Here is a 15,831-nt window from a genome sequence, read left to right as displayed (position 1 = left end):
TTGAGGGAAATGCACATATCTGCTTAGCATGGACACATTTGGATAACCCAGGATATATATATAGATTTTGTTTTAATAGCCAAATATCATAAGAGCCTTCAACTCCCTATCTCCCAATCTGATTCTTTGGGAAGAACAATCCTTTACAGGGCAGGAATCTGATAATGTCCATTCGTGCATTTCTTTATACCCTTTCTTACAAGCTAGCAACTTAATATCATAAATTCACTAAGGAGCTAACAGTTTCTCAGTGTCCTGAGTAAAACTCACTACTTTATCTTTCCACATTTCTTCTTTGACTGTAGCCGTGGGGCTCATTCTGTAGAGCACATATCACTAGACCACTGCTGAAGGCTCTCTGGCCTTTAGCTTTTGTTGCTACCTTTAAGCACAAGCTTCATCTTGAGAAGTTTATCAATATTAAGAAATAAGTACATGAGATAACTCTGTAGGTAAAATTACAGTAATTTTTTCTGTCATCTAAAATCTTGGAGTTATACTTTCTATTCTGAAAAGCACTGCACAGGGCCATGTCGTAGACACTCTCTTGATGGACAAACACTGACATTTCCATAGATGAGTTTGGACTACTTCCAGAAAGTTCACTTAATTCTTAACCATATATTAGAAGGGAATTCTGGGAGTTAGGCCAAGGTCCATAATATAAACCTCCTAGAGATTCATGAGGTTACTGCTCAACTACAAAATCTTATCCAAAAACTTATTATTTCTTTTAGAAATATAATAAAGATGAAGATAGTCCCAGTGAAAATACTAAGACAGAAAATGTTCTCCAGCAATACTGTCGTAATTTTCTTTCCCTGTATTATTTAGCAATATCTTCTAGTCATAATTTCCCAACATTAATAACAAAAATATGAAATAAATTTATAAACCCTAGTTGTTTTGGTGTATTTCACACCATATAAAAGAATAACAACTCATAAATACATGCTAGAGAACTGGGAAATACAGAAATTTGTTTATATCTCATGTTACTTTTTCTCAGTGGTCACCACTTCAATAATAAACATCTTAGCTTTCTATGGCAAAACTGAGACCAGGTGAAGCAGTCCAAGCAGACAACCCAAGAAGGGAGAAGCACATCAAAAGAACAATTCTAAGGCATGGAGACAAGAAGGGAAGCCTGGGCTACAGAGCATTCTGATGCACACAGAAGGGACTGTAAGGACCTGCTGTCTGAACAGAGGACGTACGTGTGAGAAAAATACTACTGTTTACTGTGAGAGAGGAATCCAACCTTGGCTTGGTGCCCTTTGTCTGAAGACAGAGAATAAATAAAATTTCTGATCAAAGCTTGAAATCTGAGCATAGTCCACACATGAGCTTGGCTGAATTACGGAACAGTGACACTGTGAGTTTCAACACAAGCCCAGGCATAAAAGGTGTCCTCTGTGTTGACAAATACCACGCAGGAAGTAGTACCATTTGGGGATGATTCTTTGATATTATTTTGGCTTAATACAGCATTCATACTTTTGTTCCTCAGTCTCCAATGACATAACTTCAAAACATCCTAAAGCTGACTCCAGATGTATTTCAGGTCTACCTTCTCTCTCTGGAGTGAGCCTCTGTCTGAGAAGATAGTTCACGATGGTGCTCATGCTGATGAAGCACTGCTGGCCCAGGGTGTCCCAGTTCATACCGCTCAGGATGCTGATTGCCTCCTGTACCTCGCCGCAGTGAATGTACTGGAAGATGAGGTCCACCAGCCCCAGCTGTCCTCTCGTGAGGATGCCTGTCACAAAATAAGTGAAACGCAAAGTCAGGTAACAAAAACAAAGGTACTCTGTACACAAAGGAAAAATATACTGAGACCTCAGGGGCACATTGGTTTACCTTTCAATAGAAAATAAATCCACTTCCAATCTTGACAGATCAGAAACATAAAAAACATTTCAGTCATTTAGGTTTTTTTTTTTTTAATAAAAGGCTGATGGCATTTGATACTAACAATTTTTACACATTAAATGGCAAACATGGGCTTTCAAGCATCTTTCTATTTTGTTTCCATTATTTTTAATGGGGCTAGGAAGATGGGCCTGCTGGTGACAAGCTTGGTAAGTAAGCATGAAGACCCAAGTTCAAGCCCCCAGAAGCCATATAAAAAGTTTGGCACAGCAGTGCACTCCTAGGATCCCAGGGCAGAGGAAATGAGGCCAGGAGAATGGTGAGGGATTGCTACCCAGCCTGTCTAGTACAAAGGGAGGGATTCAAGTTCAGAGAGAGACCAGAAAGATGAGAGGCAACTGAAAACGACCCCAGAATTGGCCTCTGGCCCCCACAAACATCTAATCATATACATGAATATGTAAATATACATATACACTAAAGGAAAAAAAGTTTAAATGCTCAACTTTTCCCTCAGTAAGTATTTTATTGATTCTGGTAAGTCTATAAAAACTCAGTACAAATAATCATAAAGCTAGGTGAGAAATGCCTGTGAAATTATTTTATAAACCATAAGATATTACAAAATATTACTGTAATTTCTTTTTATTACTGTCATCAGAATTTAACTGGGATATTTATAGGTTTCATGGTTTTTAAAATATACTGGTTCATGAGAAAAATGCTGAAAATTTTCATACTAATTCCAAGTTACATTTGAAAAAGAAAAAAAAAAACAGCCTACTTGTGCTGTATCTAACAAGACTCCACTTGATAGGGAATCTGGGGACACGCCCTAATGTATTAAGCAGTAAAACTTTACTAGTGCTTTTGAGTTGGTAGAATTAACAGATGTAACTACCCAAAGTCCTCATGAGCCTGTGTCAAACACTGCAAGTCCTAGTCATAAATCAGGCAGCTCCTGACAGGAGATGTCAATGTGCAGCAAAGCTGCAGAGACAGAAAAGAGCTGGAGTCTCTCTACTCAAGTCTATCAGAAGCAGTGATTCTTGTAGCAGCAAGAGAGAAAGATAAGCTGTTCTGAACAAAGGCCGTGTGTGATCATAGTCAAATAGTTCAAAACTAAATTATTTGTAATGGTGGTGGAGGGAGAAGACACAGGACACACAGAAAAACAAGGAATGGATGATAATAGGCTTTGCATCTGAAATTATGCAAACCAGAAAACAGGATGACATTTTTAAAGGGCTTAAGATAAAAATAAAAATAACCTAAAATTTTAAACTCTTATAATAGCGGATTCAAAATTCATGAAGAAATAAAAAAAGCGTTTAAATACATCTAATAATAGAGTTCTGAATAATGCAACAAGAATGGACAGAACTAAACAGGGTGGGAAGATCTAAGTAGACAATCACAGCTGAGATTTCAGGGATCACTCATGAACCAAGAAGCTATAGAAACAGAAATTCTGGAAAAATATTTGAAAAATACTATCAGTGAAAACTTAACATCTAGATATACATTCTTCCCCTTCTTTGTTTCTTTTTTTACTGTTTGTCTGTCTGTCTTCCTCTTTCTATGACAGGTCATATAGAGTCCAAGCTAGCTTCAGGTTCTTCATGTAGAAGAGGATGATCTTGACCCTCTGATCCTCTCTGGCTTCTATGTTTTCTGTGCTGGGGTTACAGATATGCACAACCATACTCATCCCAGATAAGCTTCATTCCTAACACAAAATTTTTAAAGCATTTCTCCCAACAACAGCAGATCATATATTCTCTTTGATTATATATGGAACAGGAGCCAAGCTAAAGCTTCTCAGAGTAATTAAACATACTATAGTACATTTCAAAAGGTTTTAAATCATATGACTAGATTAGACTCTCTAACATCAAGGGAATTAGATATAAAAAGTGGACAGAAACCTCCAAATATTGAAGAACTGTCACCAAGCGAGACCATCACGTGAGAGTTAGCATTGAGGGACTGGGGTGATGGCTCAGTGGGAGAGCATATTGCTCTTGGAGAGGAACCAAGTTCAGTTTCCAGTACTATGACATGCAATTTACAACCACCTCTGAACGCCAGCTCCAAGGGATCAAATGCCCTCTTCTGGACTCTGAGTACCTACATTTACACATCTACACGCCACCCCAACACACAGACACACTTAAAAACAATACAAAATCCGATAGAAGTGGTTGTTAAATTTTAAAAAATAAACATGACTAAATGAAAAGAAAAAAAACATAAAAGAAAAGAAAATACATGACACTAAACATAAAGTGTTCAACTCCAAAAGTCACTAGGAAAATAAAATTAACAGCACATGTATTATATGTGTATCATATAAGCTAAAATTAAGAACATCAATGTCGAGTCTTAGTGAAGACATGGAACAACCACTTCTCTCGTTCATCAACACTAATTTTTTATAACCACTTTCTTTTAAAGTAGCACACGAACATTATGCTTAATCCTTACACACCAAGAAAATATTGACTAATTCCGGGTTACATCCTGTTTTACATGTACTTTTTGCTCATTGTAACTAGTAAGACCTTAACGCAGAGTATCAAACCTTTAAAAAAAAAGAAAAAAAAAAGCCAAGCACTGACAAAAATTTATTTGTATACATTTATGCAAAAAAATGTTTAATTTTTTTTCTTTTATCTTTGTTTTTTAAAATAAAGTTTAAAAATAAAATAAAATAAAATAAAAATAAAGTAGCACACGGCCCTGACATGTCCGTCTCTAGTTGTTGTTTTTTTTTTTTTTTTAATAAAAATGAAAATAAATGTCCATATAAAGATTTGGCCATAAAAGAGCATTTTTTAATGCTTTAACTTAAACCTTGAAATAATCCAAATGTCCACTAGCATGTAAAGGAATAACACGGCACTGTGGTGTACAGAATGGCTGACTGACGTAACAGGACTGAAGACTGACTTACAGACGATAGGAAGAATTCTTACAGGCTAATGCAGTGTGAGAACACCTGTGCACAGAGAATTCACTTTATGGCTGCATTTCTACAGAACTCTATAAAAAGAAAATCTTAATTTGTAACAAGAGAAATCAAAGCAGTGATTATCAGCTGCAAGGAAGGGCTTTAGGAGAATGCTTTAGAGAGATGAAAATGTTCCACCTCTTCCCTGTGGTGGCAATCCTGGGAACGTATACATTAAACTCACTGATGAGCATTGTAAGTGTGCATAGTTTATTTATGTAGGTTATACATCAATAAACCTGCTACTGAAACCATTACCTTACTAAAGTGAGGGAAGCAGATGCTGTGTAGAATAAAAGTTCATTCCAAGTGAACTGGGAGATGACAAGAGCCATGCAAGCTGATGGGGCATCCAATAGAATCTCTGCATTTCTTTCCTTTCCAAATTAAGGGACTTCACTATTACACTTCCTTACACAGTACTTTGGTTATCTTTGTAACCCATAGCCCTCCCATACCTCCAGCTGCAGTGTGTTGGGCTAATGCTTCTTGTGTTCTAATGCTAATTTGCCCCCACCCCCCAACCCCACCCCCCCAAAGGCTGTTTGCCCCAAAGGAGTCCTCAGGTAAGATACTGAATGACTCTGCCACCAGCTGATTGTGATTGACATAAAGATGCCAACAACTAATGCCTGGGAAGAAGAGAAATGAGTAGGGTTGAGTTTTGGTGAGCTTAGAGGAAGGAGCAGGGAAAAGAGAAGAAAATTCCATGAAATAGAAGAAGAATGTGCAGGAGAGGACAAAGAAGAGCAGCCATGGGTTAGCGGAGCCATAAAAATGTGGCCATGTAGGCTGGGCAATTGGAGCTAAGAGCAGCCCAGGTGAAACAGTAAGCAATAACTGGGGTTAATGACAGAAAGTGGATTCTAACGGCATGGAGGGCAGGTGGTTGTCCAGCTATTGAGCTGCTTAAGGAATATTAAATATTAAGGCTGTGTGTGTGTCTTTCATCCTGGAACATAAATGGTTTAAGGTAGGAAGAAACCCCATGCCAGGACTTTTAAAATGTATTTTTTCTTCATCCAGCCCTGGGACCCCCTTTCTCCTAAATGGCCCCTTGTGTTTTCATGTCGGACATATGAGAGAATATATGCCACAGTCTGTCTTTGCCTCACTGTCCTCTCTTCTGCCTTCCTTTCCACTTGTCTCCCTATTTTCAAGCCTTTCCTCTTCTCTGAATATTCAATATAAGGTATAGAAAATATATGTATTTGACATTTGACATGTGTTGAGTAAGTTACAATACAAACATAACTCAATGTTACTCAGCTTTTAAAATATTACTAAACCCAATTAGTAAAAATTATTTACAAAAAAAATTTACAAAGTTTCTCAAAAAAAAAACCCAATATACTTGCTTTTCAGGGAAATAGACACATAGACAGGCAGATAGATAGAAACAGATAGACAAATAGATATATACACACATACACATAGACATAGACACACGCAAAGAGAGAGAGACAGAGAGAGAGAGAGACAGAGAGAGAGACAGAGACAAAAAGACAGAAAGAGAGCACCTAGGGATTTAACATCTCAGTAAGAGAAAAGATATTAGCTCTAATTTATCTTACTTCCAGCTTTAGAGGTTAAAATAGAGGAGGGCTAGATTCCTGTAAGAACAGTGAGGCTCAATGGAATACTATGGTTCCGACAGAACTTACAGAAATGATTGGAATGCTTGCTAACACGGGTGAAAGAGGACTCTCAAAGATAAAATGTTTTTGATTTGGAGGTTCCACTAAATAATTATAACATCTGATAAAATGGAGACTATAAGAATAAAAGTGGGTTTGGTTGAAATGACGGTTGCATATGAGGTAGTATTCAGCAAATCAAGGAAATAGATAGATGTGGAATTGGGAGCAGTCTTGGAGAGAGTCAGAGATGGGATAGTGGCTAAGTCCATGTTCTGCTATTATAACTAGGTGAATAGATTATAAATGTGCAAGTTTATTTAGCATATAACATGGCTGGACAAGTGGAAATTGGACATACAGCAACTACCCCCTCCCCAGTAAGTACATTAATCCATTTATGACCTTGTGACCCAATTGGCTCTTAATGACCCTTGCCTCTTTACACTGTTACAGTGGCAACTCAGCTTCACTGTAGCTTTTGCAGATAAGATTCAAACCACAGTGCAAAGCTGAATTACAAAGAAACTTTCAACCTGAATAAAGTACAGTAAGAATTAAAAGTATGCACCAAAAGAACTCCATTTCATGAGTAGAAGGCAAGTGTTAAAAAGCTGTGTTCAGAGACAGAAAAAAAAAAGTTCTTTAATCATGGAGGATGTCAGCTAACATCAAATACTGAAAAGTCATCAAGGATCAACGGTTATCACATAGGAAATCACCAGAGACCTTTCCATGAGTAGTTTCAAAATGTGCTGCAGACTTATGCCTGCAGTTATGGTGCTGCTGTGGTAATGAGAAGAGAAGAAACCAGAAACCCAGTGTTCCCTGCCATATCGGTGACAGTCCATCAGAAGCAACAGGAAAAGACTGCCGAAGATTTGTTTCTTATGAGGCAGCCTGGGCCTGTTTATCCACTGGTCACCAAGATTCCTGGTGGGTGGGAAAGTTAACGATGTAACGGTCTCAAAGCAATAGCAGTGACAAGACCAAGAAATGTCTCCCTGGAAAGTCTACACTTGGTAGACACATTGAGAACTTGTAGCTGCAACAACCTTCGTTCTAAGACACTCAGCATAAACCTCGAGCTCTGCTTTTGATTAGGGTTAGCCATGGCCGAAAGGGACTGAGATTTCTGTGGGCTGTCTGCTCTCATGGGCAGCAAGGGCAAGATAACTTTGGTAGCTGGAACCTTTCCCAGCCCCAATTAACCTTGTATAATGTTTGAATAAAATACCTGGAGTGAGCGAGCTAGGCGTCAAGTCTTTTCCAAGAAGGTTGAACCCTCTGCTCCTTCAGAAAATGGAGGCTTAGCATCTGGGTGAGCTTCCGGCACCTATCACCAACATCCATCAATACTTACTGGAATTCCCATTAGGAACATGACATTTCTAGTTGCTTCCCAAGGAAAGTATGCATCTAAAGTCTTCTTGTAATAGAGAAGATGTCCTTTTCATACACACCATATTTGTGTAACCATTGAAAAGGACTAAGACGGAGCACCCAACCTTCAGAGTTTCCCACAGCATTGTGCTCACTGACCTGGCATCTGCCACTGCATGTTTACGTTGACACCATCCTATTTTAGACTATGATCTATGATTTGTCTCTACAATTTTAAATTGTAAGCTACACCTTTCATGTCAAATTTTCCAAAGACTTGCATAACAAGCATCTGAAAAAAAAAAGAGTCTCATAAAAGCTCTCTCTTGGGAGAGCTGCACATGCAACTACCTGTTTACATATGCAGTAACTTGAATTATACATGAAAATGCCACATGGATGCCCAGAATCAGCTCTGTGTTAATTCAAGAAGTATATTAATTTTTGGATGTATTTAGTAGCAGATCATAAGAAAAATCTGTTCTTTAAAACTAGGTTTTCTTTTTTTTTTTTTAATTACTGGTTAGAATCTACTATTTCAAGTAATCTACTACTCCCAGGAAAGAAATTTTTATATAAATATTAATTTCATAATACATTAAAATGGGACACAAAGCTTTTTAAAAATCCTTAGATATTCCACATTTAGATCTTCCAAAGAGCTAAATTAGAAGACTGTGCAGTTTCCCTGTCCTGTAAACTTAAATGAAAATACAATTTAAATGATAAATGTCAGTTGCAGAAGTTATCACCTTTCTATCTGAGTGCTTGACTTCTATTGGATAATTTTATTCCAAGAGACCTTCTTGGGAAAAAGAGGTGACAGCCAACTCATTGCCTAATTGATTTAGGAACAGTGCCCAGGGAAACAGTCCAATTAAGTTTACAAGCTGGCAATTAGCAGGAAGCCCTCTAAATCCCTACACTGAGAGCCTGTTTACTTTAGTAAGAAGGCAAATGTGCTAGAGATAGGAAGACAAAACTGTGCTTTTTGCAAAGCTGTTGTGAGGAGGCGGACAAGGGAGGGTGGAAGGGATGCTGGGTATGCGTGGACAGACAGCATTCTGTTTGACAAGTGACTATGTCATTTAAAGGGGTATGGGGAGAATGAAGAAAAGAAAAGGTAGATAAGAAACAGACAGACAGACACACACACACACAGAGAGAGAGAGAGAGAGAGAGAGAGAGAGAGAGAGAGAGAGAAAGGGGGAGAGACTGTGTAGATTGTGTATGTTTTAATAGACATCAAGCATCTACTTTAATTAGTGTTGTGTATGGAGACACACAACTGTTAAAATGTAGTTGGGTAAAATATAACTGGATTATCTCACAATAACAGAGACTCCAAACATTTTTGGACAATTTTAAGGTTATGAGCAGAGTCTGCAGCATTTCTCCTATGACAAGAAGCACAGCTGTCCCTTGGATCAGTCAGGTCACTTCCTGTGGGGCCATGGCCTGTGAGAGGTACCCTGATTCCTTGTTGGGATAAGATGAAGCCCTGGGAACCCTGAGGGACAGTAGGTGGCTTTTTAGTCTTCTGGGAAATCAGGCCCCTCTCACGTAGCTAAGGCCCCTACAGCCTCTGTAGAGAGTTTGAGTCACATAGGACATGCCCCAAGTCACTCCTCCAGGTGAGGAAAAGGAAGTGATAAACTATGAGGACATTGAGGCACTCATTGGCCCGCCGCCCCATGGGCCAAAGAAAATGATTGCACCACAGAAGTGGATTGATGCTGAAAAGGAGAGGCAAGCCTCAGGGGAGGAGGAGGCTCCCGTTCCCTAGCCCCCACCTCCAAGACCCCCCGATAACAGCTTTCCTCTATGCACCTGCGGTTGTCACCGTCATAGCTGCCATCAGCCTGAGATTCTTTTCGCCTGAACTTAAACCTCAACCTCTGTCAGCTCTCTGGTTTCTGATGAAGACTTCTGATCTCTATTTATTGATTGATGATTAGTAAATTGTTTTCAGAGAAAAAAAAAAGACAGTCTAGTCACACAGAAGCAGGACCACACCCCCAAATATGTAGATGAGGTATCCCCAAGCTCTCAGGCCAAGCCAATAGGAAGTACTGGCTGCCAAACCCTGAACCATCCCCAAACTGTATAAAAGAAGCCTATCCAGACACATTAAAGGTGTACAGGAATTACTCCATCATCTGAGAGCTTCTGTGATAGTAGCTGTAACACCACGTGGGAAGAGATCTGCTCTCCCAAAATTGCTACCAGAAGTTCTCCTGCACACCCTGCCGAAGGCCTCCCCTGGCTCAGCCCAGCCCAAAGTCCTGGGGTGGAGACAGAGGCATGGCAACACCAGCAGGTTAGGCAGCAGAAGCCACTCTCCAAGCTCTTTCCTTCTCCGGAACCCATGCACCTAGCCAGACCAGAGATCTCCATGTGAGGCTTCCAAATGCAAGCCCACAACTTCCACTAGATTTTCTTTTTTCGTTCAATTTGGGGCAAGTAGACCAATGTGAAAACAGAGAAGTGATCATTGCTTGACAAACACCTCAATGTCTTTAAGATCTTGCTCTGCACCCACCGCAAATCCTGCAAGGTTTTCAAATACATATGTGTTTTAATTTAAAAAAGAAGGGGGGTTGTCAACCTAAGTCCCTCAAAGAATGTCAAAGTATACAAGACTACCTAAAGTAGTTCTTGTTCTTTCTGGCTTCCAGAGCTACAAAAGGATAGCGGTTATCAGAATATTTCACTCTAAGAAGCCCTACTAGAAATGAGCTTTATTACTTTATAATTTATGAACATTATAAACATCAAGAAAACTCTTTAGACACTTCTATCTAAAAGTAAAACAAACAACAAATAAACAAAAACCAGGACCGTAAAGTTACACAAAGGCCTTTAGTAAATTTTAACTAAGCATCTGACTTGTTTTTTTAAACATTTGTTCTACCCAATTCCAACCTGCACAGCAACATAGGTAATCTAAAATAATTTTTATATAAAAGGGCTATATTCTATAACACAGGCTTTCATGATGAACAAAAAAGTTAATTTTTAAATCCTGATCTACCTGTTTCTTATGGAATATTTTAGACAATTTATTTCAAAAACACTAGAAGTAAATGTTCAAATTTTTAAAAATACTGTGTGTGTATGTGTGAGTTTATGTATACCAAATGTGTACAGTGCTTGGAGAATCCAGAAGAGGGCATTAGATCCCCTGAAACTGGTGTTACAGATAGATGTGAAGTACCATGTTGATGCTGGGAACTGAGCCTGGGTCCTCTGAAAGAACAGTAAACATTCTTAACCTCTGAGTCATCGCTTCAGCTCTGAAAGTTCATACTTTTTACTCATCATTATGGACAACTTAGACAGTTTCAGGAGTCTTCAGTATTCAATATTTCTTTGCTAGTTATAAACTGCCCCAAGTGTTTTCAAGGAACCTACAGGCAATTGTTGAAAGGCAGACATTCTTATGAGATGACAAGCAGAAAGCTGACATTTGAAGAAAAATTTGATGCCTCAGATATATCACAACATAAACAAGGTGCCTACCAGGCTACTTGACTTACCAAATTTAAACAACAGAACACCCAAAGGTCCTCTGTTGAACCTGAGGAAGAGGAGGTCACAGATTTCTCCTCTTTTAGGCTTCTGGAAAATGGGAGGAGCTATCCACTGCATTTGAACAAGACTGCTTGAAACATCAAAGAATTTATTGAATTGTAGAGTCTCCTTTGGTAAGCAATCTTCTGCCAAGAGCTGGATCTTGATAGGGGACAGAGCAATGTCAAATATTTGTAGCTCCCCTTGGTTGCTGCCAACCAGTAGAATGGCCCCACTTGGGTGGCAGCTTATTAACGAAGGCATAAGTTCAGCCTGGGCCAAGACAGTCAATCCACGGTGCGCTTCATAGAGAACCACTGAAGAGTCTTCACAGCCCACAATCAGTTTGTCTTCTGTAGAATTCTTGCAACAGCTGATGGCCTTCGACTTTAGTGGTATTCTGGTAACCGACACGCAATGGAGTTTGTTCCGGACAGATTCATAGATACAGCTGTCAGCCATGGGCTTCTTGTCTACACTGACAGAGCACTCCACTGTGAACACCTGATAAGGTTGCTTGGTGCCAAAGTGAACGTCCAGAGGATTCCATTCTGTGCGAACAGAACTCAGAACCTGTAAGAATTGTGCCAAATACTTTAGGACAGACCTTAGTTTTGCTTCAGCTGCCAAGCATTGGACAGTTTTTTAATTCAGAATCCACATAAGACATGAAACTGCACCTTAGATACCAGCAACAGCTAGAGACAATAGTACACAGAGAGCGCACAGGTTTCAGCACAGCTATGGGAATTCAACTACATGATTTTAAACCTAACACTTAGTTTTAAATAAGTCTGAAAAATCATTTAAAGTTGTATATGTATAATGATATATAAAAACTAGTAAAATGAAATTTTACTAAAATAAGACCAACAGAATATGTTTAGAAGTTAGAAAAACTTTAAAGGATTAATAATAATCTCTTTTCCACTCACTACCCTTACCATTTTGAAATTGTTAATAATAAATTATTGCCTGAGTAGACAAAGGGAAAAAGCATTAACACTCTATTAAGTCTTACAAAATTATTTTGCTATCATAAAGACAAAATATGACAGATTGATGTTTATTGTATAAACAAATTGTCAATAGAAATAATGTAGTATGTTAGCTTTAAAATGAGATAAGAAACTAAAAAGTACTAAATGAAATATTTTAAAGCTTGTGAAAAACAATGAAAAAGCATTGTTAGTGAAGAAAAGAAAAAAATTTATTTGCCCACAGAAACACCAATGCAGGAGACAAATGAAAACAAGCTACCTGCTTATTCAAATGTAAACAGTAGGCAGGAAAAAGTGCCATTAAATAAATTGCTCAAGAAGTAAACCACAAAATGATGGAGAAACATTGAGTAACAATTTTGATAAAAATTTGAATCACTGAGAAGTTAGGCTTAGCAGTGGGGTGGTTGTACACTTGTCCCTTGTCTTGGAGAGGCCACTGGCTGCACCTGAGAACAGCTAGAAGTTGAGCCACCGTTGTTCAGTCTCACAGGCCTGCAGTGGATAGAGGAGCTGGAGACTCCACCACATCCTGTTCAGCCTGGAGACAAAGCCCAGCTTTTTCCAGTGGGTATTCTGAGCACTGCTGATTTGATGACTCTCTCTCTCTCTCTCTCTCTCTCTCTCTCTCTCTCTCTCTCTCTCTCTCTCTCTCTCTCTCTCTGTGTGTGTGTGTGTGTGTGTGTGTGTGTGTGTGTGTGTGTGTGTGTTTCTCCTTTTTGCTATTTACTTATTCTAACTGCTCACATACTTAGTGAATTAACTCATTCAGAACTAGACCTACTATCAGCACACATTAGTTTCCAGATACCACTATCAAAAAAAAGAAAAGGAAAAAAAAAAAAAAAAAGGAAAGAAAGAAAATAGGACATGCACCTATGCAGAACCTGACTATATTTGACTGAGATCTGTCTCTGGGTTGGCAATACAACCCACTGAAGTTGTTTTCCTATATGTGAAACTGTACCAAATTATTTATTTATTCATACTCTTCTCTCATATATTACCTCCCCACTCCAGTTCTCTCCTTCCATCCCTCCCAGGTCTCACCCAGCTCCCTTCTCTCCCAGATCCACGCCTCCTCCGTTTCCTTTCAGAAAAGAACAGGCCTCCAGGGACATCCACTGAATATGACCTGACAAAATACATTAAGACTAGGCACATACTCTCACATCAAGGCTGAATGAGGCAACACGGTATGAGGAGTAAGGTTCCAAGAGCAGACAAAACAGTCAGTGTTTTGTCACTGTTAGGGTCCCACAAGAGCACCAAGCTACGCAACTGTATAATATATGCAGAGGACCACACGGGCTCCATGATTGCCATCTCAGAGACGTGAGCCCCTATGAGCCCTGGTTAGTTGATTCTGTGAGCCTTATTCTCCTGGTGACCTAAACACCCAGTTTCCACAAACCTTCCTCTCCCTCTTCCTCCCGGTTCCCCAGCTCTGCCCTAGACCTACCAAGTGTGGGTCTGCATCTGGAGGGATTATTGTTGCAACTCATTTAGCTATCTTAACAGCTCTTTGTGAGCCAAACTGTTTCTTTTTGTGGGGATGTTACTGAATTTGGGCCAGGGACAGGAATGAGCACTGACCCAAGTTTGTGCTTCTGTCTCACACACACAAAAGTCTGTGGTAGATGCTGGGTATCCTTGGAAACAGTGTCTCTGAACCCGGTACTGTCCAATTCACCAGCATGGCTGGCCAGAAACCCAAGGAATCCTCCTGTCTCTGCTTCCCTAGCACTGGGACTACAAGTGATTCCAAGTGATGAGGTGCTGGAGATCTGATCTTAGGCCTCCATGCCTAGGTGCCAGCTTCTTCCCAAATGAGCTCTTTTCACCTCTTGATGTTTTAAGAATTAGCCTAACACATCAGTACCAATTCAATCTCTAAACTGCATGATTTTCTTTCACTTTCCTCTTCAAATCTTATTTTATTCTGTGCCTAGAACACAATATACCATAATAGGTCACGCCAAATTCCTTTCTTCCCTTGTACCATTTGTGCTTCCATTTCTTTCTATGTTTAGTAAATATTTTAATACAAGCTATGTACTAGACACTGGTCCTAGAAACACAGCATTAAAAACAATCCTCTCCCAGAAGCACATGTTTTCCTTGGGTAGCTATTTTGTAGGCAGTAGATACTTTGGAGGTTGGGGGGGAGGCTCAGTAGCAGAAGTAAGTCACTAAGGGCAGTAGTCCTTTGAAGATTTTATGTGGCTTTTCTATTTCCTGCCTGCCAAAAGTGGACAGTTGTATCATACTACTGGCCCCATAGACAGGGCTGCCCCACTACCGTACCACACCCTCTAGGGTAGGCTGAATGCTCTAAAGTTCTGCCCAGTTCTGTCACAGCAGTAAGAAAAGTCATGCAGAAAGTTGGTTCCAAGACAAGCAGAGCTGCTGATCGTGTGCTCTTTAAGGTTTTTAAATCACTCGTGGAAGGAGCTCAGTTTGAGAATGCTGCCAGAGCAGATCAGGAGATCGGGAAGTCACTACAGACTAGCCTCCCTTGTGAGGCTTTTCAGACAGGAACAAGGGCTTCATCAACAATCAGACTAGAGGCTATTTCAAAAAAACAATTTGTCATGTCCTGAAAACCTGAATGAGGCAGATTAAAACACAATGGCCTATTTTGTTGGCAGAGAAAACTTCGAGACAGCATTAAAAACTTGTGTAGGAGGCAGCACGTGTGACAGTACAGTCAGCCTAACAGAACTTGGGATTCACCTGTGGCAAATGTCAGTAAGAGTGTCTGTGAGCCATGGTCTCAACTGCACTGATCGATGTGGGAGGACTTGCCCACTGCCGGTGGCACCATTTCCCTGGACAAGGGCTCCAGCATTCTATACGAAGGGAGAGGGTGAGCTGAGCACAAGTGTACCCACTGTTCTCTTCTGACTGTGAACACCTCAACTGCCCACCATGCAGACTATGCCTTGAACGGTGAGCTAGAATAAACACTTCCTCCTTTAAGCTGCTTTGGTCAGGATGTTTGAATCACAAGAAGAAAGGGAACCAAGCTGCGAGAGACTGACTGGATTCATCGAAGAGGGAAGACCTGTCTTAACTGCAGGTGCTTATTCCACGGGCTGGAGTCCTGAGCTGAGGAAAAGGAGAGGCCACCTGGAAGAGTCCATTGTCCTCTGCTGTCTGATTGCAAATGCAACATGAGCAGCTCCCTCCTCAAGCTCCTACTGCCAGGCCTTCCCCATGAGGGATGTCTCCATGACTGTGAGCTGAAATCAACTCTCCTCCCTTAAGCTGTTTTTGTCAGATATTGTATTACATCAAGAGGAAAGTAATGGATACAGAAGTAGACCAAAATTATCCTAGTTTTCTAAGT

The 15,831-nt window shown here is 39.9% G+C and overlaps 1 protein-coding gene across 1 annotated transcript in view; it reads right to left on the bottom strand.

The window, feature by feature from the left end:
* Nucleotides 1-15,831, bottom strand: part of WDPCP (WD repeat containing planar cell polarity effector) — a 332,845-nt gene that overhangs the window by 170,715 nt on the left and 146,299 nt on the right. Inside the window, exons 10-11 of the mRNA XM_080936498.1 lie at nt 11,445-12,051; nt 1,571-1,759 (exon numbers count right to left, since the gene is read on the bottom strand). Coding sequence (XP_080792624.1) covers nt 1,571-1,759; nt 11,445-12,051 — 796 coding nt within the window. The remainder of the gene's footprint in view (nt 1-1,570; nt 1,760-11,444; nt 12,052-15,831) is intronic.

This window comes from Micromys minutus, assembly GCF_963924665.1.
Source record: "Micromys minutus genome assembly, chromosome: 1".
NCBI classification, from domain to species: domain Eukaryota; kingdom Metazoa; phylum Chordata; class Mammalia; order Rodentia; family Muridae; genus Micromys; species Micromys minutus.
This window is presented reverse-complemented; position numbering and strand designations above follow the sequence as displayed.